We start from the raw sequence: 24860 nt of genomic DNA, 5'->3' as shown, positions 1-24860 counted from the left end.
TACACTGAAACTGGCGAGCAGCATATATAAATTGCGTGTGAATTGTACATGCGGTGAAGTGCATTTTGTAGGATATATGAATGTCTAAAACAGAAAACGTAATCAGAGCAGCGACCAAATCGATTCCTATTTTTTCAGGCAAAACTTCAGACACCAAAACTGGGTCCTTCCGACGTAACACAACAAACACGTGTGCTGTTTGCCACCCCTTCAGCACGCAACTGGACAGGCATACTCTGCCTGCTTCTGTGTTTTACACTTTTTGGGTGTTCGTTGTTGTACAATTCGACAATGGGTGGATTACAAAAGAAAAAGGTAATATACCATTGTATAGATTCATTTTTCATAAAAGCAAGGAATTGCGAAATAGATCTTTTCAGACAGCTAGTGGTAAGCAATGCTAGCTTTTCGTTAGCTAGTGGTAAGCAATGTTGCTCGCACAGTTGTAAAATACTCGATTTTTTGACCAACACACATGTAGGCAAACTGCCATTTGTTTGACATACGTCTTCCTTGAAATTGGTATTTACGTTAGACCATGTCAATCCAGTCAAGTCGATTTGGAGGTACGGTTAGCTTTTCCCATGTTGAAAGTTGGCTCAGTCTCTCTTGAAAGCCTCGTAGAACTGTCGGAAGAATACGAAATCCACCATGGATCCAGAGTTGAAATTGGCCGAGTTCATTATGTTTGTCTAGTGAGGTTGCTCCAACCAGGTAATGTTCTATGGACATGGTTTACTTGACTCTTGACTTTACGTGAGTCTGGTCACTACTACAGTGTCAAGGCCCAACTCCGCGGCGCAATGTTTCCAAAACTGCAGCATTTACTGTAGATTAGTAGCACTAGGGATTGAACGCATGTTTATGGACACGAAAACATTGCAATACATTTGTCACCGTCCAAAACGAACTCTAATTGCAAGAACCATATCCATATTTGACCCAACAAGTAGTGTTTCAGTTTTCTTTTACTTGGCTGTTGAATATCCATCAACCATGTTGTTATTGTGATGTCAGACTATGTTGGTATCTGTTTGTCTAAACAATATGCAATATGTTTGTGTTAACTTGTGTAGTATGAGAGTGGGTCGGCCACCAATTACATCACCAGAAACAAAGCCCGCAAGAAGTTGCAGCTCAGCTTGGCCGATTTCAGGTAAGAACCAGAATCCCCCCCTCATTTCTCATCACATCCATGTTGGGCACATGTCTTGTGCATAACATGGATATATAGGTCTCATAAGTCAGTCATGGCAGGGTGGCAGCTGTTGTGGAAATGCACAAGTAAAAACACTTTAAATGTGTTGACAAGTGGACTACCTGCAACAGTCGACTGAAAATCATTAATATATTAATGTGCGGTAGTGGCCTGCATATACAGGTTGACAATTTCCCAAGCTCTCTCACCTCTCACTCATTCACTCACTCACTCACACACACACACACACACACACACACACACACACACACACACACACACACACACACACACACAGAGTGCTTTCCTGTCTCCATCCTCACTGTCTTGTATGAAAAAAGGCTTAAGAAAACCCCCCTGTGTCTCTTGTGTGCTGCGCAGGCGTTTGTGCATTTTGAAAGGAATCTATCCCCACGAACCAAAACACAAGAAGAAGGTGAACAAGGGGTCCACAGCCCCGCGCACCTTCTACCTCCTCAAGGACATCCGCTTCCTCCTTCATGAGCCCATTGTGGGAAAATTCAGAGAGTATAAGGTAAGATAATCTGACTGCTCGATGAGTGGAGGTGCAAAACACACACCAGAAAAGGAGGTGCTGGCAACCAGTAAAACACTTGCAGGAGGAGAGAAGTGCTCCACACTCTCGAGTTGTATTAACAAGTTTTTAATGTGACAACGTTTCGGCCTGTTGGCCTTCCTCGGCCTTCCTCCAGGCCGAAACGTTGCCACATTAAAAACTTGTTTATACAACTCGTGAGTGTGTGGCACTTCTCTCCTCCTGCAAGATGTGACTGCATTCCAGTGGTGTTTATTCATTTTTCAAAGTGTCATTCCTCTCCTCAGCAATGGCAGTGTGACTTCATTGGATTGTAATTGAATGGAAAGCTATAAAAGCTGCAGACCTATGAAGACCTGTATCGTAAAGAGACCCCCAATATAACGCGCTACTACTGTGCATTAGGTTAAGTCTGCTCCAATTGTGCATCTCTGTTCCAATATCCAAACCTGTATAGTATGGCCAGCTCTACTAGACAATGATCTACACTTCTTATTTTTGCACTTTGTCATTTCATTACCTGTGTTCAGGGCTAAAAATTAAAAAAAAATTAATCGCTAGCCAAAATGGCTTGTAGTAGATATTCAACTTAGTAGCCAAACACACACTCACCAATCGATTATTTTCGATACTTACGAATGCCCCACGATACAATATGATTCGATTAAACTATTTTCCAATTACTTTTCCACTTCTATTATGTTATGGAGCCAGGGCATTGAGCAGGGGCAGCGATTCGATTATTTTCGATACTTAAGAATGCCCCACGATACGATGCGATTCGATTCAATCGTCAGATTATATCACGATATATCAATACATTACGATTATTATTTACACCCCTAATCTCTAGTTCATTTCATGAGCAGAATTGGAGAGTAAGTTGAGAGAGTGCTGTAAAATGACACTGGGTGTGGTTTGTGTTGTGTTGCAGGTGTTCGTGAGGAAGCTTCGCAAAGCATATGCCAAAGCAGAATGGACAGCTGTGGGCACACTGAAGGACAACAAACCCAAATACAAATTGGACCACATTGTGAAAGAGAGGTGAGAACTGAGGAGTCTTCGGACTGGGTGTAGTTTCACTTTCCATCCAGCAGAGGGCAGTATTAAGTTACTTTACTTTTATCCAATATACCTCAGCACCATATCATACCTTTTTACCTCTGTGAAGGATGTTCCTCTGTGTTTGCTTGTCATATATTTGTGTCTGTGTGTGAACGGAATAGCTCAGTCATGGATTATTGTCCGTGTTTCAAGATCCCTTTTTTGTTCATGTGAAGTAACATTTGAAAATGTTGACAAATAACAGAAATTGGGAGGGGAGTGGCAGGTTAAACTGCAGAGGTCTGCACCAAAGAAAGTGGATCTAACAAGAAGCGTCATTTTGTTTATTTTCCGGTATCCACTTTATGTCTTGTGAACGCCCCTTTGGGAGACCTTCGGTTAGGAGACCTTCGGAGTCCGAGGTTGAGAATCAATGAAGTCCCCTTAGCGCTGTAGATGGCGGTAGCGCACGTCTAGTGCAAACACCTCCAAAAGAGAAGAAGTCGTCGGGGACAACACCCCCTTAGGAGACCCAACTTGAGCACACGCTTTTGCATTGAGTGGGCGTGTTTTGTGATATCTTGGTGTCACTCAGTATTTTTGTCTGCACCCTCTAAGGTAGTGTTTCTCAACGGGGGCTCTACAGGCCCCCAGGGGGCGTTGAGAGGGGGTGGTGCTTAGTTGCCATTGAGAGCCATTACTCTGTTCCATTTTTTAATACTAAGTGGGGCATTGGCATGCTTATGATGAGGTCTAGGGGGTGTTGAGAAGCGTATGATGAGTTCCAGGGGGCGTTTATTTAAAAAAAAGGTTGAGAACCACTGCCCTAAGGGCCTGTCTAATCAATTTATTTTTTTCAATTTCCCTAATTTGTTTGTGAATTTCAGGTACCCCACGTTCATCGATGCGGTGCGTGACCTAGACGACTCCCTGTGCATGTGTTTCCTGTTCTCCACGTTCGCCCGTACGGGAAAGTGCCACGTGCAGACCATACAGCTGTGCCGCCGCCTGACCGTGGAGTGGATGAACTACGTGGTCACCTCGCGCGCTCTCAAGAAGGTACGTTATGGACGGGCTTCAGTGGCGTGCACAGACATTTTGATGGGGCAGGTAGAACTTCCAGCTACCGTACTTGGATATAGAGGCTATAAAGTAAAAATCAGGGACTTGTGACATGTGTATGTACTGTAGATTATCATGTCAACATGGACCACATTACACTGTGGGGGAAAAAATCCAAAAAAAGGGATGTTCGAAAAGGCCTTTTTTTGTCCAGTAGGCCAAAGGGGCAGGTGCTTTAGCACCACCACGTCCCTATCTGTGCACGCCTATGCCGGGCCTCCACACTGGCCCCTGAGTCTTGTTTCCTGTAACCTCATGCCTCAGTCTGTCGTACTTTGAGTTATATTGTTTATTGCATACCTGCCGACCATTACGCATTTTGTGTAGCAGATACGGATTTTGACATCAAACTACGGCGCTGTCACTTCAAAATACGGGAAAAACCAATAGCAAAGTGTTTTCACGGGCCCTTATATATTATATTTCTCTGTAGACTTGCAACCAGCCAGAGCCGTAGATATGGCTCTGCTTGCAACTCTCGCGCTGGCCTTTCCATTGGCCAGCAACGTGTGGGGGGGAAATATTGACCAATCAGAGCGCTGGTTTAGGGGTCTTAATTTGTTGTCGCTCCGCTCGAGTCGACTCGAGGTATCAGCTGCAGAGAAAGTTTGCTTCGAAGACACACAAGCAGAGAGACCACTCCTATAATCTGACACAAGTGTCCTCCTCTTGTCATCATATATTATCCATCTTGGTGCTGTCGATGTAGTTTTACAAGTGAGCACCGTCAAAATCACCGTTTCAAAGGTAAATGGGCTTTGAGAAAGGTAGCCTCAATGGGAATAGTGAATTGCGTCCAGTTGCTAAATCCGTAAAGTTATGAAAATAAATAAAGCTCGAGGTCTGTCGTCCTGAACATAATGGTTCACCCAATGTTTCGCCGTATTTGACGGCAATATGTTGGTACTTTTTTGATATTGGACCGAAACGAGATTACTTCCGAATGAGAAAATGTGGTCGACTGCTGACTATTACTGCGCTATAAATTAGCAGATTAGCAGCGAACTAAATTCGGTTTCCCTTTGCGTCGGATCATTTTAACTGGGGGAAATAAAGCGATAGTTCTAACGGTTGTGCTCGGAGTACATCCGTAATCTACCATGACACCGTATAAAGACATAGGAATACTGGAGTCGTGGCCCATTCTGTGAACAGGTGTAACAGGTATTGTGCGTCATACCAAAATATGCATGACTCCACGACTAGAACTATCCGTAATCACGTATGGCAATCTATTAATAAAATATATTATCCTGTCATCATGTATGTGCAGAACACTGAACAATAGCCAACTCATGACGTCGGTAGATAGGCCAATATGTAGAGAAGTGGAAAAAAGAAGCGTGCATGCACCTCAAAAGTTACTGTGGAAGTTCCAAGTGGCCATTAGCCCTCGTCCATCAGTAGAGCCCATTGACAGTAAATAGAATATACTGTCAATGGTAGAGCCACATGACGTGTAGGCTACTGAATGGATGCAAGTGTGATTTTGATGTTAGCCCCCAAGGTAATAACATTAACCTGATATTATCTTAGCCTAGATAACACCTGTCTTTATCTTTTTCTCTACAATCTGCTGATACTTCTTCACAGTAGGTGACAACATCACCATTTATTAATATTGGGGGAAATGATGTAAGAATCATTGCAATTCAACTTTTTGTTCATAAAAATCACTGAAATGCATCTGTATTATATAATCAAATTATACATTTCCCTACATATACCTTCTACAGCCAAAAAATAATAAGCAAATGCTTCAATTTCGATTCCAGCTCCTTAACACCCCCCACGTGACCAAATGCTCTGTTTGGCTGGTACATAGGATAACTTACTAGCCAGACTGGTGGTATGTTTGACTTGTAAGATTAACAGCCATATTGGCTGGTGATCAATAAAGTTAATTTAGAGGCCTGAATTCCAGCACACTATACCATAGCATTTTATTGGTGTCATGGTGTGAAACAAAAAAAACATCTTCCATGAAAGTTTAATAATGTATGGTAGTTCAAAGTACTGTGAAGAGCAAGATAATCTGGTGAAATTGCCAGATACACGGGATGTTAGGCTAAAATGCATTAAAATGCAGGAAATTGCATCTAAGAAAAGCATTTTTTTCCTGGGAGAGGACCCCTACTCCCCCTGCCTGAATGAAGTGTCCCATATTTTCCCCCTTGACATTTGGCAACCCAAGGTGTGCAAAACAAAGTAGCCTCTCAGAGATGGGCCCGCCGGCGGCCCATGGTATCGCGCTGCGTTGACCACATTTTCTCACTTGTAGGTATTTGTTGCGCCGTGAATTGCCGCGCCGCGATAAATTGCTACTCAAAAAAAAAATTCAAGGTTGGCAGGTATGTTATTGGGGCAGAGGTGGGCCCTTAACATCTGTGACATTTTCAAGTAGGCCCCAAGTTGGAATGGGTTGGGAACGCCTGCTCTAGCCTCATGCGTCCTCCTGCCTCTGTCTCATTCAACATGCAATTGTTTGTTTTGTTGTTTTAGTCTTTATTGTACATTTCAATATGCTTATCATCCTTACATATTTTTATATAGTTTTTACCATTTAATATTTAGTCTTCATCGCATATCTACATGGTTCTATTTTCATTTTTATTTGTAAAGCACATTGGGTTGCCTTATTGTTGGGTTTGTATTGTAAACACAATTGCCCCATTAGAACAATACCGTTCTACTACCACTGCTACTACTACTTATTGTGTATGACTTGACCTGACTTGACTTGACTTGAGATATCTGATGCTTGTGAGTGGCTGTAACCTGTCTCCATCTCCATGGTTGGCCACCAGGTGTTCCTGTCCTTTTATATGGTGTTATTCCCACACCTACATAGTTCTATTTTCATTTGTATTTGTAAAGCACATTGGGTTGCCTTATTGTGTATGAAATGGGCTATTATAATATGGACCTGACTTGACTTGACCTGACTTGGATTGACCTGACTTGGCTTGGCTTATCTGCTGCTTGTTGTTGGCTGTAACGTGTCTCTATGGTTGGCCACCAGGTGTTCCTGTCCATCAAGGGGATTTACTACCAGGCGGAGGTGCTGGGACAGACCGTCACCTGGCTGGTGCCCTATCAGTTTGCCCACGATGTGAGTAGCCTGCTCAGAATGACCTTTCATCCATGCTATCGTCAACACACTTATCATGATTTTTTTGTATTATTTATTTGTTTTCGTTTCCTTAATTTGATTGATAAAGTGGGTGTAGTACAACAACAGTGATTCAAATTCAAAAGGGATAACCTAACAATAATGCTCAAGTCCATATGTTTTTGTTCATGTCAAAAAATAAGTCCAATTATAATATCAGTCAAGTCAACTTTATAACCAGTTTCTTCATATGCATAGGTCATACAAGGGAATTAAAATTTTGTTCCTATCTATCCCATCCAAAGACATTACACCCTTGACCAAGATGACCCGGATCAATTATTATCTTAAATCACAATGTCAGATTATTTTTTGTAATTTGTTATTTTGATATTTCTTTTTTTTTAATTAATTCCATGTTTTTCCTTGTCAAAACATTTTTCCATCCACAATCCCTAGGTGGGTGAAGCTCCTGTTGTATAGTTGTGCAGTCAGTAAGCCTGAATGGGGCATTGATTTCACTTTGGGAAACTGCAGTAGATAGACAGTATTTGCACATAGAAACGTGGAATGCTGTGTGTGTCTGTGTGTGTGAGGTATCTAGTATTGTATTAACTGGTTGGTGGTGTTGTTGTATTGGAAAATGGTATCTGTGTGTGTGGGCTTTTGTGTAGAGGTCAGAAAGCTATCGCTACTTTGTTTAGCTGTCAGAAAACTATCGCTACATTGATGAGGCTTCATTGATTCACCCATCAAACTGTCTTATCTGTCTTAAGCGTGAAAGTCAAGTCTTTCTCACTCCATGTTGGTAAATGATTTCAGAGGAGGCTGAATGGTTAAATGGTATCCATCCGAACCAGCTCTCCAACGATGGAACTGATATCTACAATTGGACCCAGGAATAGTGGTCAGTCACGCCGGCGACACATGCAGGCGAAACGAGCGAAGACAAGAGAGGCGAAATTCAGTGTTCCATTCTCACGGGCCAACAGGTCGTTGCAGCCAATCAAATCGATTGAATCACTTATTTTGTTGATTTGATTGGTTACTACTGGTGAAATCCACTCCTCATTTGCATAATATTAAATTTGGCGAATATTTTTGCTTCGCTTTGCCCCTGTTTGCTTGCCTTCGCTTCCCTCATAGAAATGAAAGGCGATGTTTGCTTCGTTTGGCCAAATTCGTATGTCCCTGACGTCAGAGTTACTGTAGGACGGGTCACCATTCCACTAACTGTCAGTATATCCCATAGAGATGAGAATCAGGATTGTAGAGCAGGTTGCTTGCTGCATCTCTATTTCTTCTGCTCTTCTTTCTCTCTCTCTGATGTGAAACTGGGGAAATTTGTGCCTTTGATATCTTAACATTGCCTTAACATGGTCCCATTTGATTGACAGCATCCTACAGATGTGGACTACAGAGTGATGGCCACCTTCACAGAGCTCTACACAACCCTCTTGGGTTTCGTCAACTATCGCCTGTACCAGACTCTCAACCTCATATACCCGCCCAAGGTACACACACCCCAATATTTTGATCTTTGTTAGTATTACTTAGTTGTGTGTGTGTGTGTGTGTACTCTACTTACTTAAAAAAAAACCTCAAACCCTACTTTGCATCTGCACTTAATGTTCTGTATATTTCCTGTCCACTTCGTATCTGCTAGTGATGTTGGCTATGTCCTCGATTGTAAGTCGCTTTGGTTAAAATGAAGCATCTGCCAAATGCATTGTTATGTAATACCTGATTTTCTTAGTAATTACCATGATATTGAAGCCATTATTGAGTAATATAAGTTGTTTTTTTCCACAGTTGGACAGCAAAGCTGAAGTCAGTTTAAAAGCGGAGCATGAGGGAGAATATGCCATGGACTCAGAAAGCTACCTTGAGGTATTGAAGTCTCTGCTGTTGTCCCTCTAGCCGTGTACGGTACATCTCAAACATGAATTTTGGGCCCAGTAAACGGCTTTGGATTACCTCTTTTGGAACTAATGCACACATCACGACCAGGGGCCTATACTAAGAAGCCCGTTCAGGAGTAAACCAACGAGGACTACAGGCTCTTCTATTAGATGATTTACCTCTTAACTTAATCTGGTTTACTCCTAAACCAGCTTCTTAGTATACCCCTCAGAGATACTGGTGCAACACACGCTTTGTCTTGTATTTGTCCCATTAAACAAATCAAATACTATCAATTACTTTGAACATGTAATGTGCAGTGTTATCTTTCCGTTGTCGATAGTGTTGCACCGATACGGATACCAGTATCGGCCGGGGCCCCGATACTGCACTAAAATGGTGGTATCGGTATCGGCCGATACCAACAAAAAGGGCACAGATGCCATTTACAGATGCTCGTATGACTCTTAAACACAGCCTTGATCTTGGTTATTTTATATCATAGGTATTTGAAAAGTACAAAAAGTTCTACTAGAGTAGGCAACAGCCTGACAAAGCTATAATAGCAATGATGTTACATCCAAGTAGTAGTCTATACAACTTTTCATATATATACTGTATATACATTTCAAACAGAGCAGTATCGGTATGGTATCGGTATCGGCCGATACTGCACAGGCGGGTATTGGGTATCGGTATCGGGGCTAAAAAATGGTATCGGTGCAACACTAGTTGTCAAAGGTCAGTTTTCAGTAGGGCTGGGAATCGATCCAGATTTGCTGGATCGATTCGATTTCGATCCAGAGGGCCACGATTCGATTCGATTCACGATTCGATTCGATCCGATTCGATATCGATCTATTGTATTGTTGGATTGTCACTTTAACCCATTTATGCATCATTTAGCAACTACAAAATGTAGTGTAATGTAATGATGCATAGAACTAGGCTATATGAAATGTCAAACTGTACTGTAAATGGCCTATAAAAACATATAGGCCTATATCAGCTTCAGCAGCCAATACAAACATGAAATAGGCCTACCTTGGTATGATAGAGGTGGGAAACTTGGTATGAGAAAGAAAGGTGGTAGGCCTAAATAAATGTAATGAATGCAATAAATAAATGCCTTACACCATGGCATTCAACAGACTATGCATGATGAACCTAAATAGCCTAATTAATATAAATAACTATCCATAAACCGCCAACATAATCTCTCAGTAACACATACTGCTACAGACGAAACCACAGCATAGCATTGGCCTATAGAACACACGCAGACAGACCGTTTGATTGACAGGTCAGGGAGACAGTGCGCTTCCCTCTGGTGGGTGGGCGTTGAGTGTTGACGGTGGGAAAGTGGTGAGGAAGTGTTTTTATGCAAAAGTTTGATATTGTAGATTGATTATAGGTTGTCTGTGTAATGGGACATGATTAGTGGATGTCGCACTGGTAATCTATAGCGCTGAGAAGAGATATCGCTGAAATCTGACGCTGCTTTAGAGCTGTGGATATTTCTCAGTCAACCTCCACAGGACACTAAAAAATCGCTTTGACGCAAATAAATAAATAAATTCAGAAGCAGTTAACGTAACGCAGCTGTTAATCTCAGGAATTTTATCCTTTCCCACCACGCTCTCTTATCTGTATGGGTGCATGCTTGTGCACGCGTTTGAACGTGAAAAGCACCCTTTTGTCTCCCTTGCCATCCTCGCATTCGGAGTTTAAGTTAGAAGGCGGGGATAATAATTTCTCCTAATTTCAACAGCCTACAAATCATCTACTTTGTCATCCCATTAAAACTCGTCACTCCATCCCAACTCAAAGTGTCTTCCTTCGCTGTTATTAAAAGAAGAAGCGACGGCATTTCTAGGTTTCAAATAAATGGAACCAGCACGTGTAGCCTACAATGGTTTGTTTGACGATATTCAATCACATGGCATTTTGGGTTCGTGTTTTTTGTCAATAACACTACTCTGAAATGTATTTGAACCTATTATAGTGTGTTACACACGAAATGCCCCGTGTTAATGCAGACAAAGTTCTTCTGGCTATTATAACTTTGACAGACGAAATAACAACAATGCTGCGCAACGCAACTGCAGGCATTTCCGAAAGCGGTGTAATGTAGCTCCTGGCGGGCCGCGGGAAGGTTGCACTATGCATAAAATAAATCCATGAATAGTCGAAAGTAAAAACTGCCACTACTGTCAGGAAAAGCCCCCGTGTATTTGTGCATGAGTGTGTATGCCTATGTTGAAGAGAGCTCCCGACGCGGTTGAGAATATAGGGATGGGCCTCCGCAAAAAAAGATCGATCCACAAAGTTTTGGATCGATATCGGATTTTTTGGACGTGAATCGATATTGGATCGTGGATCGATTTTTTGAACACAGCCTTAGTTTTCAGATTGCATAAAATAGAGCCCTGTCCTTTTGTTTGTAACATACTCGAGGGTATGATATCATCCTTATGCTGTGGAAAAGTTTGTGTGGCAGCCGTGGCCTATTGGTCAGGGAGTTGGTCTTTCAATCTGGGGGCTGTAGGTTCAGATCCCACCTCACCTCTCCCTACACCTTCATCCATGGCTGAAGTGTCCTTGAGCAAGGCACCTAACCCCACATTGCTCCAGGGCCTGTAACCAATACCCTGAAAAATAGTAAATTTAAGTCGCTCTGAATAAAAGCGTCATCTAAATAAAATGTAATGAAAAAGGTGACTCCACTACGTGGCCTTATAACTCCTTTTGATACTCCAAGGTGTTCCAATTGTGGGATGACTCAAGTTTGTGATTTATGACATCATGAATCATAAAAAGGCTGTCTTGGATACAACTGGCAAATGTAAACATGTGTATGTGTGTGTCTCTGTTTGTTTGCTGTTTCTTTAGAAACTCTCTGCTCTGAGTGCCAGCCTGGCTCGAGTCGTCAGCTCAGCAGAGGAGGAGGAAGCGGAGGTCGATCACTTCCCTGCTGACGGGGTAATGCACGCTGCAAACACTCATCTCTGACATCCTATGTGCCTCACATCACCTAGCTCCTAAGACACGCCACTCCGCCTGAGGGAGGAACCTGACCGAGCTGAGCTAAGCTACAGGAAGTAGTAAACCTAATAATAGATTTAGATTTAGCTAAGAAAATGAAGAGTGCAGGCTCTTCTATTAGATGAGTTACCACAACCTCAAGGTTCTCAAAAGCATCGTTGCTAACCAGTTAGCAACTTAAGCCGGGCATACACTGTGCGATATTTTCAGTCGTGGGTATTAAGCTCCTGCTCACACTGCACGAGGAAATTTCGCGATTTAAAAGTTCATATCTCACGACTCACGTCCTCACACTATACGAGCCGACGGTCGGATGCGAGCAGAATGGTCCGACTGTGCGACACGACACGCGTGTTTCCCGGGGCTGCAGAGGAGGGAACATGCGCACCTGAGGTGGAGATGAGGACGCGATCAAGAGCGAATCGCGCTGCCCTATCAATTTGTGCATGTGTAGTGTCAAATCGGGTCGTAGCACTGCTTTAACAGTGCGATTTCCTCATGAGGCGCGACCAGGATTTCAAACAGTTTTGATTTTCTTGCGACCCTGCGATTGCACGATCGTGAGGCGAAATCGCTTGTCGTTACCCCATGTACACTGCACGATGCGAGACTCACGATTGACCTGCGATTGAGCAAGAAATCGGCCCGACTTCCAAAAAGTTGTGCAAGTGCCAAATCGGGGCAAAATCGGGGCAAAAGTCGCACAGTGTAAGCCCAGCTTTAGTAGGTTGCGAATGGGAGATTGCACTAAAACCAAGTAAGTTGTTAACTTTGCAACGACACTGTCGAGATACTCACTCCAGGATTACTATTGGACCAGCTTGCATTGAGTGACCTATTTAGTAGGCTTCAGTGTTTCTGCCTGCAGATGATCCACTGATAACAACTGTTTTCACTGTCACGTCTTACAAGAACAAACGCATGATTAGTAGACAGTGGATCCATTGTGTCGGTTTCTGCTAAGGTGATTTATGCATGCATGAGCATTGTAAAACATCTGCATAATATGCAAATCAGTTCAGTCTTGTAACCCAAAGGTTGCCGACACGACTGCAGACCCACCAGGTTAACTTTTTTATGGATGACGATAGATAGCTGTAACGAACGGAGAAATCGCGATACGCGGAGTCCTGATACAGTATCGTGATCCCCCTATCAAAGTACATTATTATTTTAATCTCCTTTTTAAAAGAAATATTGGTAGCCTATTTTAACCTGTTCTACCAAGAAACTATCTTCAAAAGCATACAAAATTGTGGGTTGTATCGAACTGTAGGTCAAACATCGTGATACCAACCGATTCGTAAGTTGAGTGCATCGTTACAGCCCTAGATGATGATGGTGTAATGGCAGGGTATGCCTCGCTGGGTCGGTATCAGAAGTGAACAGAAGAGTAGGGTGTGGTGATGACTTATTTGCGTGGCATCAGGAACTATGGGATATTTATAATTAAGTGACTATAATCTTGTGTGGCATATTTTATAATTGAATGACTAATGTGGCATTGGGAACTATGTTTTTTATTTTTATATTTTAATGGATGTAATTTTGCATGGCATGTGGAACTATGGCTGATTTTATTATTTCATGGCTCTAATCTAATCAAGATATCCCCTGTATAAAATATATTTCTGCGGGGCTGATGGGGTTTATTTACTAGACACGGTGGCTGTTCTTCCTCCTTACCTGTTTCACACCTTACAAGGCATGTGTGGCACAAAAGGGCTAGTTGTCATGGCGACCAGCCAAAGGTGTGAAAGCAGCCTGATGAGAGCGGGTAGTGAGGCACACACCCACCTCCATCCTCCACATCGCATAGATGTCCCTTGGTGCTCTCTGCAGCTTTAGCTTTAGTTTTCACATCTTTTCTCTTGTCATGAAAAGGCCATATAAAGTCATTCAAAACGACTAGTTGGAGTCCGCAAACGGTATCAAAATTATTTTGAACGTGTCCCACACTAGACTAATTAATTATAACGTTGAATTGCTTTGTTTTTCAGTAGAGTGGGTGGAAAAGAACAGCTAAAACTTCAACCTTAAAGGGGCAATAATTTGGATTAAAAATTTAATTAATCTCTGTCCCGAGTCAGCAGATGCTTATTTGTGTCAATAGTAAGTGAACGATGACTCTCCCGTCGACTTTCACGGTCAGAGAACCCCAAATTTAACTTTTGACAGAGCGCCCCGAACGAGTGTCTTGGGAAACACTTCTCATACGAAAAATTTGCTTTACATACTGCCAGATACATGTTCACATTTGTAGCAACTGCTGCCATTCTGTGATGAAAAACATTCTCACAGCAAGCTTAGTTAAACAGCATTTTTTCAGACAGGCATGCCATGGGCACCACGCAAACTACGTAATCCTACTACATTGTGCCCCTTTAACTTCAACTGCCAAAAGTAAAGTATCTCTCCTCTCCTCTCCCCCCTTGTCTGTTGTCCAGGAGGATGCTGCGGACATGGAGGCCCGTGAGAGAGAGCAGATGGAGCAGGATGCCCACAAGCGTCTCTTCGAGGGCCTCAAGTTCTACCTCAACAGGGAGGTGCCGCGGGAGTCTCTGGCCTTTGTCATCAGGTGAGCAGACGAGTCAAGAAAAAGGAGGACCTATTTTAGGACGGGTCCTCCCCCAAGAAAATGTGCGTTTCTTAGATGCAATTTCATGTATTTTAATGCATTTCTGTCCGGCTTAATGCTGTGCCTTACGCCGGACAAGGCACTGAAAAGACGGACGGTTCGTCCTGAAGACGGACGTCTGGACGCCCTAGACGAGAGGGAGGGAGGTCTCCTGGACCCAGGTGTAGTAGTAGTCAGGCTCCATTGGAAGAGCTCTTCTCCAAAACATGATAATAAAAGCTGGTCTAATGTTATTTGCTTATATTTTGTTTTCATTAAGTAGGCTTGCCCCAGCAAGTCCCACTCAGTGTAATCGCTAAGTCCTGTTTCTCGCTTATCTTCCGTAATTTAAAAACACTGCTCCTCCTCCTAGGGCTTTGAAGATAGACACACTATTTAAACTCTAAAAACAACGGGTTTGGAGATGTTAAAACACGTGGGTCCGAATCTCCTGTCACTTTCTCGTCATTGGTGATTTTGTGCGACTTTTTGTCCACATTGAATATAATTTTGGGAGGCAAGCCCACTTTTAGCATTTTCTGTGAGGGTGCAGTCTAGTTTGATTCTATGGTTGCGTCAGGGCATTTGGAACTGGATTTATCTTATTTTCCATACCAAATTAAAAAACAAAAAAAACTGAGATTTTACAGATGTTTACTGTGATGCATATCAATTTTGTTTATTGCTGAACCTGAAAACATGTTGTCTTGGAGAGGTGGACTATGCTAATCATAACTAACGAAATGAAGGAAGTATCAGCAGCATATTCATCCTGTCATTTTCCCCATTCCTCCAAAATGGGGGCAGTCGAACCGGCAACCTTTGGGCCACAAGTCTGAAGCCCTAACCGCTTACCCATGACTGCCCTTATAGAGCAGGTTATTGCGTCCTTATCTTTACCCTCCCCAAAACAACTCGTTGGCGCACCATAAAATATTACAACTTGTAATTGCACCTCGGATGAAGTTATGATATCAAATTTGTATGTTATTGCTTGTGGGGCTACAGTCATGGCTCATCTCTCTCTTTCTCTCTCTCTCTCTCTCTCTCTCTCTCTCTCTCTCTCTCTCTCTCTCTCTCTCTCTCTCTCTCTCTCTCTCTCTCTCTCTCTCTCTCTCTCTCAGATGTTTTGGTGGCCAGGTGTCGTGGGACAAGTCAGTCAGTATCGGTGGCACCTATGACGTCACAGACGAGACCATTACGCACCACATTGTGGACAGACCCAGCGTAGACAAGCAATATGTCAACAGGTGAGTGGCTTTGACTCTCATCCACTCAGGTGTGTGTGTGTGTGTGCGGAAGACATCTTGAGAGTAACAGTCATAAAACTGCTTACGCAGATGTGACCTAAGCTGTTTATCTTTCATCAATACGTGTGTGTGGTTGTGTATTCTGTGTGTGTTTGTGTGTGGAAGATGTTCTGTTTTCTGTGACCATCATACAGTACCACTTGGAGTGGTCACAATGACTTCATGTGTTTGTTGACACTAAAGAAGGAGGTTGGGGGCGGGGGTGGGGCGTGATTTGAGAACTGAATACCGCTCAGACGTCGTAATGCATTCAGATGTGCCATGTTGGCATGTCTCTGTCATGCATGTTGTTTTTCAATTGCCTGCATGTGCGGATGCTCCAATGGCTTGATTGTTCTTTGGGGGGGGGGGGGGGGGGGGGGGGGGGGGGGGGGGGAGGGGGGGGGGGGGGGGGGGGACATTGGTCAAGGGGTGGTGGTGGTGGTGGTGGAGAGTTTCTGCTCACTGACATTGATGGGGGGGTGGGGGGAGCTGGTCGCTCTGACATTGGTCAAAGGAGGGGGTGGCGGGTGGTAATGGAGAATTACTACTCTCTGATCGGGGGGTGTGGGGGTGTTGCGTCGCTCTGGCCAACAACTGAACAAGTTGCCTTCTGTAGAATGCCTTGGTGGAACACTTTGTGGGTGCATTCCAATATGTGACCTTGCGTCCTCTTCTTGTGCTTGTGGCCTCACGTTTTGCTGATGCCCCGCCTCCGTGGAGAAAACAATTAAGCTTTCCTGCTGTCAGCCTAGCCACAACAATTTTTGGGGAACTAGTCTTCATTCGCCAACTAGTTTAAGAAATTACTTTACAATTGAGCTTTTGCGAGATATTGAAATATAATGCTGTTGTCAGTGATGTCATCATCACGACGTATTACTTCCTGGTACGAGGCCACAAGCGCAAGTGGAAGACGCAAGATTGCATATTGGAATGTACCCTGTGTGATGCGCCTGCCACAACAAATAATGGGCTTCCTCTGGGTAGGACGGGCAGGCATTGAAGGGAAACTAGAGGTGGTGGTGGTGGTGGTGGTGGTGGTGGTAGATCAGTAGCCTTCGCTCATGACATATTCCCAGCCCCCTCTCTTTGACCATTGACCCTTGACCCTGCTTTAACATGGCAGAGGGACAGAGCAGCCTCTGTTCTCAGTCTGCATGTCATGTCCACCCGCCCTCACACAAACATGCATGTTGAATAACACATGAAGTCCTCATCCTCAGATGTAAATGTGTGAAGATGTAAGGAATGTGGGTTTTATTATTTACTTTATAGTTGTGTACCCAGTCACGTGCCTGATGGGAGTGAAATGACAGGAAAATGTAAAAATCAATGTTTCAAATCATCTGTGTAATGTCAAGTCATATAGAAGAATTTAACAGCAAATAAGACTTGACTTCACGTTATGTGTTGTGTACACTACTTACATTACACTTAGCTGACGCTTTTATCCAAAGCGACGCTCTTATCTTTGCAGTACAGGGTATTGATGTGGAGTTGGTATCCTTGCTCAAGGGCACTTCAGCCATGGATTGTGGTGTAGGAATCGGTCAGGTGGGATTCGAACCGACAGCCCCCTGCCACCTCAATTTCTCTGTGGGTAGAGTCTAGCCTACTCTTTTTTTAAAGGTCTTTTATTAGTTTATTTATGATGGGACAGTGAGAGAGAGATGGAGAAGGTTTGGCAAAGGACCCAGTGCCCTAAGGTTAGTGCCACGCTAGCCTACTCTACTCTACTGACATCAATGCTAATGCTTTTTCCCGATCGGCAGGTACTACATCCAGCCCCAGTGGGTGTACGACTGCATCAATGGGAAGATCAAGCTGCCGGTGGAGGACTACTTCCTGGGGGTCAGCCTGCCGCCTCACCTGTCCCCCTTCGTGGAGGAGAAGGAGGGCGACTACGTACCCCCAGAGAAGCTGAGGCTCATGGCTCTACAGCGTGGCGAGAAGCCAGGTAACATAAATCTATAAGATTGATCTAACGACACACTCAACTCTACAAAAGTAAAAGTTACTGGGTGTGTTCATTCTGGAAGGAATGGAATTTTTTAAAAAGAAGAAAGGACCGCATTCCTAGTGATTGTTTTTTGAAGTCTTTTTAAAAGCCTGATGAACCCAAACCTGGATAAAGCTGTCTGCTTAGATCTACTCCGTTGGATGGATTGATTGTTAGTTATTATTAGTTAGGTAGATTCATTGGCTGACTAAGCTCGAAGCTGCAGCAATGAAATTCATACAACGCGCTCAACTCTCAAAAGTTTCCTCAAAACGATGTAAAATCAGAACAGTGTTTCCCACAGAAATTTTGGAAACTATGGGGGCAGCCGGGGTTTATTTTGTCCGGGGGGAGGGGGGTCTTCTCACACGGGCCTTTTTTTGTGTGTGGGGGCGGGGTGTATTCTTGCAGCGTAAATGCAAAACGGCAAAACAATGACTACAGTATGACATTGGTGCATGGAGAAACTGTAGGCCTGGGCCTATATTTCAGCCATTTATATTTTGAGAAATAAGGCTACATAAGATTTTACCCATGACTTGTATAGTAGTAGTACATTGTCATTGTCAAAAAATGCAGTACAGTGAATAATTTCTGTTTACAACACAGTTTCATTCGTCCCTCATGCAGGGGTCTGGGAAACAATAATAAAACAAAATAGGAGCAGAGATAAGAATTTACAAAAAGGGTCTTAGAGGGTAGGCTATGCCTTTTTCCCCCACACATATCTGTAGGCGTACACATTCTACATGAGGGGTGCTGGTCACAGGGCCAGTTTTTTTCCAAATTCCTCCCATTAAAAGGGCTGAACAACATATTACACATTTATGTCTATATTCACATTCATTACACATTAATTTCTATATGCAGCCTGATGTCTCCTCTGTTTTGTCAATGAAGGTCTGTCACCAAACTCATTACAACTGTAAAACAAAGCCTAGGGAGTGTTAGTAAACTCATCCCAACTGTCCCTTCTCTGAAGGTTTTTTTATATTGCTCCCAAACCCAAGTAAACTACAACAACTTGACTAGGCTTTTGATCCCTGTCTTTCAAGCACTTGTGGTTCTCTCTATAGCAGGGGTGCCCAACCTTTTTTTAACCAAGATCTACTTTTGAAGTTGATGGTCTGCCGTGATCTACCAAGTCAAATTCAAGGATGTCAGTATGAAAATTTAAGACCACCATTTATTAATCACCATTATTATGAACAAAATGTTTTCAGTAGGCTACTATGGCCGTATCTTTTCAGTGTGTTTTTAAAGTGTGTTGAATAGCCTATCTTTACAAAGCAATGCAGCACTGATAGTATGCAGAGATAATTTCAGTCATACACAAGTCAGAAACAACTGAAACAATTTCAAAATGATAAACATTTGGTATATAAAAGGCACATAGGCCCTATTTCTAAAATATGATGAAGCATTATCATGCCTTCAGTGGTATAGGCTACAAATTAAAAAGGGCTCAGAAATTCACCATTTGTTATGGGTAAATAGTAGGCTACTGAGAGAGAGAGAGAGAGAGAGAGAGAGAGAGAGAGAGAGAGAGAGAGAGAGAGAGAGAGACAGAGAGAGAGAGAGAGAGAGAGAGAGAGAGAAGAGAGAGAAGAGAGAGAGAGAGAGAGAGAGAGAGAGAGAGAGAGAGAGAGAGAGAGAGAGAGAGAGAGAGAGAGGAGAGAGAGAGAGAGAGAAGAGAGAGAGAGAGAGAGAGAGAGAGAGAGAACTCATTGGATTGGTTAACACCCCTGTTAAGAGTGACTTCTTCTATGAAGGTTTTTTTTCCAGCTCTCTGGGACAGTAGCACAGCAAAGGCTTTCTATTGTGAGTTTGGCCAATCGTTTTGTCCACAACTGAAGCAAGAAACAGCACAAATTGAAGAGAATTCCATACATGTCAACAACTAACATTTCCCTTACACGCGGCACGCGATGTAGGCCCTAAACGCAGTTAGCGATGATGCATGCGACTAGCGATTTGGACGAAGATCCTCGCATATCGGCGTGTCATAACGCATCGTTGCGCACATGTTCTGTTACTCACCCGATGTTACACGTGTGCACACATGAATCAACTGTAATACCCTTACGGTCACTTCCTAATGCTTTCCCCTCATTCTGTGTTACCGTGGGACTACTTAGGCCTATCTAACCAATACAGAGTCTATAGGATGTATTTACTCCAGGAGGAAAATGCGAAGGAAATTCAAAATCGTAATTCAAATCGTTTTTAACAAAAACGGATATCGTTAAAAAAAAAAAAAAAAAGTAAAAAAAAAAAAATTTTTTTTTTTTTTTTTTACATTTTCGTAAACTATGGCGGCCAAATTTAAACTATGGCGGGCCGCCATAGTTTCCTCAATGTATGGGAAACACTGCAGAAGAATGGCACTATAAGTGATGTTAAACCTTGCCATGGCTCCATCCTGGGACATGAAGGCCATTAATAGCACTCCAGTCCTAAATTCTGTTCATAATAGACTAAACTTTGTCTTGTGTTTTGCAGAGGCTGCCGAGGAGGAGGAAGAAGAGGATGATGAAGACGATGACGAAGAGGAGGATGAGGAAGAGGAAGATATGGATGAAGAGGAAGCCGAGGAGGAGAGCAACCTGAAGAAGATTGAGCATCAACGAGGACAGGGCAAGGTAAGGACGGACGGACACACACACACACACACACACACAGACACAGACACAGACACACAAAGAGACAGAACAGTCATGGGAGCATCTTCAGATGTGGAAGTTTAAATGTTTTATTGGGCAAGTGCCAAGATGGTCACTTGCCCCATAAAACAACTTAACTTCCACATATGAAGATGCTCCCATGACTGTTCTGTTCTGTGCACGAGCGCCGAGGATAACTTTCTTTTTTACACACACACACCAGTGCTTTACACTAACTTTTTCGCTTACCAGCCATTTTGGCTAGTGGTTTTCCTGACTCACTAGCCATTGGGCCTTTTCACTAGCCATAATTTCCTTCGCCATCATAGCAGCTTTAATGAATTATATAATAGGCTGTAATAATGTAATGTAGGATAATATAACATAATATAACATAATATAATATAATATAATATAATATAATATAATATATAATATAAATTAATATAATATAATATAATATAGGGCCTAATAAATATAATTGTTATTAACTGGTCCATGCATGCATGCTATAAGAACAGATTAACTTATCTGAGGAATGGCATAGCCGTGCAGAAACACAAAGCACAGTGTTGTGGAAGGGCACATATGTAAGCTACATGAGAGCAAAATATTTCCGTCTTTGATCTGAAGGGCACTTTCGATGCGCAAAGTAGATAGTGCAAAGTCATTGCCAAGCTTCGCATGTCCTCGGTCATGGATGTGGAATAACCCCTCTTCTGGAATATTTTCTCAAAAAAATAGGCTATCCACTAGAAGGCACACAGATATGCGGCCGGTAACTACAGAAGGAGTTACGACCTCCTTTCATTCCGTTTAATATTGAGTTGTTTAAAACATAAACGGACGCAAGGCAAGATGGGCACATGCGAAGGGACATGGGACATGATTTTGTGCGGTCTGGAAGGCTACTACTGCGCGTTGTTTAAGCCCCGTTTGACAGTCGGGAACAACGGCACAAGAAACATGGAGGAATATTAAGGTATGAAGACATACAGGCAAATCAGAAAATTATTTAAACCGAACATTATTAATGCCGCATGTGTCCTTGTCTTATCACTGCGCTGATTAGTCTCAAAACTTTCACAAGACTGAGGTGTTCTCCTCTCGCCTTGGTCATTTTAATGTCCACTACTACTATGCATTGTACTAATGACAGATCCCAAAACAGGTCAGTTGAGATGAACTTCGCTACTTTATTTTCACGTGAAGGTTTTCAGTGACATTTCCAAAACGTGCGCTGATGTGCCGGACCGGTAGCTCGCTGGCTGCCGCACAACACTCTATCAGATTCCTCTCGCGCGTGAAACACAGGTGACACGTGACACAGGTGCTTCATGGGTATTGTAGGCTCGCGAAAACGCATTGCATTGCGTTTGTAGCAAAGACGGTCCGAGGGAAAAAACTACAAAATGCGGTGCCTCATCATTTAGAATAGTGACGGACCCGCCAGAATGGCTAGTGAACCTTCGGTATCTACTAGCCAACGCCGACTTTCACCCGCATTTGGCTACCTGGCGTGTGTTAGTGTTAAGCCCTGACACACACACACACACACACACCCCTCTGAGTATGTCCTTGGCGTCCAGCCAACCACCCATGTTCACGCACCCCCACTACGATCTTATCTAGCCCCCTGCCAATCAGGTGTAGGCGTTAATAACGTTACTGTTCCTGTCCTCCGCACCAGGTGCCCTCTGCCAAGGTGACCCCTGGCACGATGAAACGGGAGGACAAGAAGCGCACGGAGCAGGAGGAGCAGGCGGAGGAGAAGCGGCTGGCCATCATGATGATGAAGAAGAGGGAGAAGTACCTCTACGACAAGATCATGTTCGGCAAGAAGAGGAAAGTCAGAGAGGTGAGGCACACCAAAGTCCGTCTGTACTGTATGGGTGCGTTCGGTAACACTTTATTTTAGGGATACATCTATTAGCACTAGTACATACACTGTAAATGCCTGCATAAGTAACTTGTAAGGCATGTACTAAGCAAACGCTAAGGCCTACTAGGTCCTTACTAAGGTTAAATTGGTAATAAATCCCATATTGTGCATGAACAAGACATTTGCGAATACATGCCTAACAAATGTTTGATTTTGCTTTGTACATGCTTTACATTACATTGTATGTATTAGTGCTAATAGATGTATCCCTAAAATAAAGTGTTACCGGTGCGTTCCAATATGTGCGCCCAATATTGGCTAGGCTGACAGCAGGGACCAGGAGGCCACAAGCACAAGTGGAGGACGCAAGGTCGCATATGGGAATGCACCCCACAAGTCCCTCCACTTGGCGGCCATCTTGGCGACGCCTCGACGCCAGCAACTGCTTAATATTTTTAAACTGCTTGCAAGATGATTGGACACAGCCACATCATATACATTATTCCAAAAGGAACTTTTCTAAGATTACAAAATTGGGTTGAAATGTTGGTAGATTAAATGAGATGAGCATTAATTAGCCTTTAATTCTGTGTGAACATGAGAGAATCTGATTCACAATTATCAGTAAACAAGACAGGGTTTCCCTCAAATTTTGGAAACTATGGGGGCAGCCGGGAATTTTTTTTTCCGGGGGGTTCTTTTCACGCTGGCCTTTGGGGGGGGGGGGGGTATTCACGCAGCGTAAATGCAAAACAATGAGTACAGTATGACATTGGCGCATGGAGAAACTATAGGCATAGGCCTACATTTCAGCCATTTATATTTTGAGAAATAAGGCTACATAAGATTTTACCCATGACATGTATAATAGTAGTACATTGTCATTTATATTATAAATAAAATAAAAATGCAGTACAGTGAATCATTTGTGTTTACAACACAGTTTCATTCGTCCCTCATGCAGGGGTCTATGTAATGAAAAAAATAATACAACAAAATAGGAGCAGAGATAAGAATTTAAGAGCACTGTGAAATTGTCAACGCATAGACAAAAAGGGGGTAGGCTATGACTTTTCCCCCACACACATAGGCGTACACATTCAAGCGACTTTGAGTATCATGAAATTATCATTATTATTACATGAGGGGTGCTGGTAACAGGGCCAGTTTTTCCAAATTCCTCCCATTAAAAGGGCTGAACAACATAGTAATTAGTTAGGAGACATAAATGTGTAATGTCACCTAACTCATTACAACTGTAAAACAAAGCCTGGGGAGTGTTAGTAAACTCATCCCAACTGTCCCTTCTCTGAAGGTTTTTTTTATTACTCCCAAACCCAAGTTAACTACAACAACTTGACTAGGCTTTTGATCCCTTTCAAGCATTTGTGGTGTTCTCTATAGGATGTATTTACTCCTGGAGGAAAATGCGAAGGAAATCGTAATTCATTAACAAAAACGGAAATCGTTTACAAAAAAATAAAAAATAAAAATATTTATTTTTACTTTTTCGGAAACTATTTTTACATTTTTGGAAACTATGGCGGCCAAATTTAACTATGGCGGGCCGCCATAGTTTCTTCAATGTACGGGAAACACTGCAAGAAAACATGTAAGCTTAAACATGAATATGGCCTAATTTGCGCTAGTTGGCCATACCTGCATAACTTTTCAAACTTTTGCTAACACTGTTGTTAGAACTAAAGACTCCTTTCCATTTTCAGTAATGTGCCTGCCTTATCTAAACATTGGGAAGAATACATTTTCCTGTTGCACTTTTTTGCAGCATTGCTTAAAATGCAAATTCATTCGTTTTGGAAGTCCAGTGCCATTATTCCAAGCTCCTCGTATCTCCCCTTTAAGACAAAGTTATGTTATTATTGTTTACTATCTATTGCTTAGATACAGGGAGGGTGGTGCGAGTTGCCTCCGCTTCCCTTTGACATTTTGAATATTCAGCCTTTATAACTTTTATTGTCGTTGTTTGTTTCCAGGCCAACAAACTGACTGCCAAGAGGAAGGCTCACGACGATGAGGCCAAAGCAGGCAAGAAGAAGAAAAAGAAGGCAACGCAGTGAGAATTCACTTTCGAGTCTCCAAGGACTGGTTTTATATTCGCATCTAACAACGATTACTTCTATTTAGAAGTGCAATTGCTAGACTTCTCAATATGTCACCAATTAATTATATTATGAGAATGTGAGAGAACTGTTGTCTATCATCATGTCTGATTCAAATCTGATGAACCTTTACTCTCTGATCGCATTGTATGACTGTGTCTGTATTCCAGAGCAATCTATATACGTAGGTTGGGTTTTTTTCTGTGGAATTTTGGGCTGTGTATCATTGACAACATTGTGGTTTAAGCATTTTGTATAATAAAATAATAGTAATTAAAGGTCAATAATCTTTTCAACTTCGAACTTCA

At 42.7% G+C, this 24860-nt stretch overlaps 1 protein-coding gene across 1 annotated transcript; it reads left to right on the top strand.

Annotated features, from left to right (window-relative positions):
- The first annotated feature begins 180 nt into the window (after nt 1-180).
- On the top strand, nt 181-24860 carry pes (pescadillo). Its single transcript, XM_063194324.1, has 15 exons — nt 181-315; nt 1077-1156; nt 1580-1733; nt 2689-2798; nt 3686-3857; nt 6943-7032; nt 8430-8546; nt 8845-8922; nt 11827-11916; nt 14427-14557; nt 15721-15846; nt 17661-17845; nt 20390-20529; nt 22241-22408; nt 24427-24860. Exons 1-15 carry the CDS (start codon nt 292-294, stop codon nt 24508-24510), a joined length of 1749 nt encoding a protein of 582 aa, XP_063050394.1. The 5' UTR covers nt 181-291; the 3' UTR covers nt 24511-24860.

This window comes from Engraulis encrasicolus, chromosome 3 (assembly GCF_034702125.1).
Source record: "Engraulis encrasicolus isolate BLACKSEA-1 chromosome 3, IST_EnEncr_1.0, whole genome shotgun sequence".
Classification (NCBI taxonomy): domain Eukaryota; kingdom Metazoa; phylum Chordata; class Actinopteri; order Clupeiformes; family Engraulidae; genus Engraulis; species Engraulis encrasicolus.
Note: the sequence above shows the minus strand (reverse complement) of the source record. Positions and strands in the feature narration are given on the sequence as shown.

Bases quoted from the DNA above. Each gene is read 5' to 3' on its own strand.
- pes (XM_063194324.1), top strand. From the start codon at position 292: ATGGGTGGATTACAAAAGAAAAAG. The intron at 2,799-3,685 runs GTGAGAACTGAG...TGTGAATTTCAG, and splicing joins GACCACATTGTGAAAGAGAG to GTACCCCACGTTCATCGATG. The intron at 8,547-8,844 runs GTACACACACCC...TTTTTTCCACAG, and splicing joins ACCTCATATACCCGCCCAAG to TTGGACAGCAAAGCTGAAGT.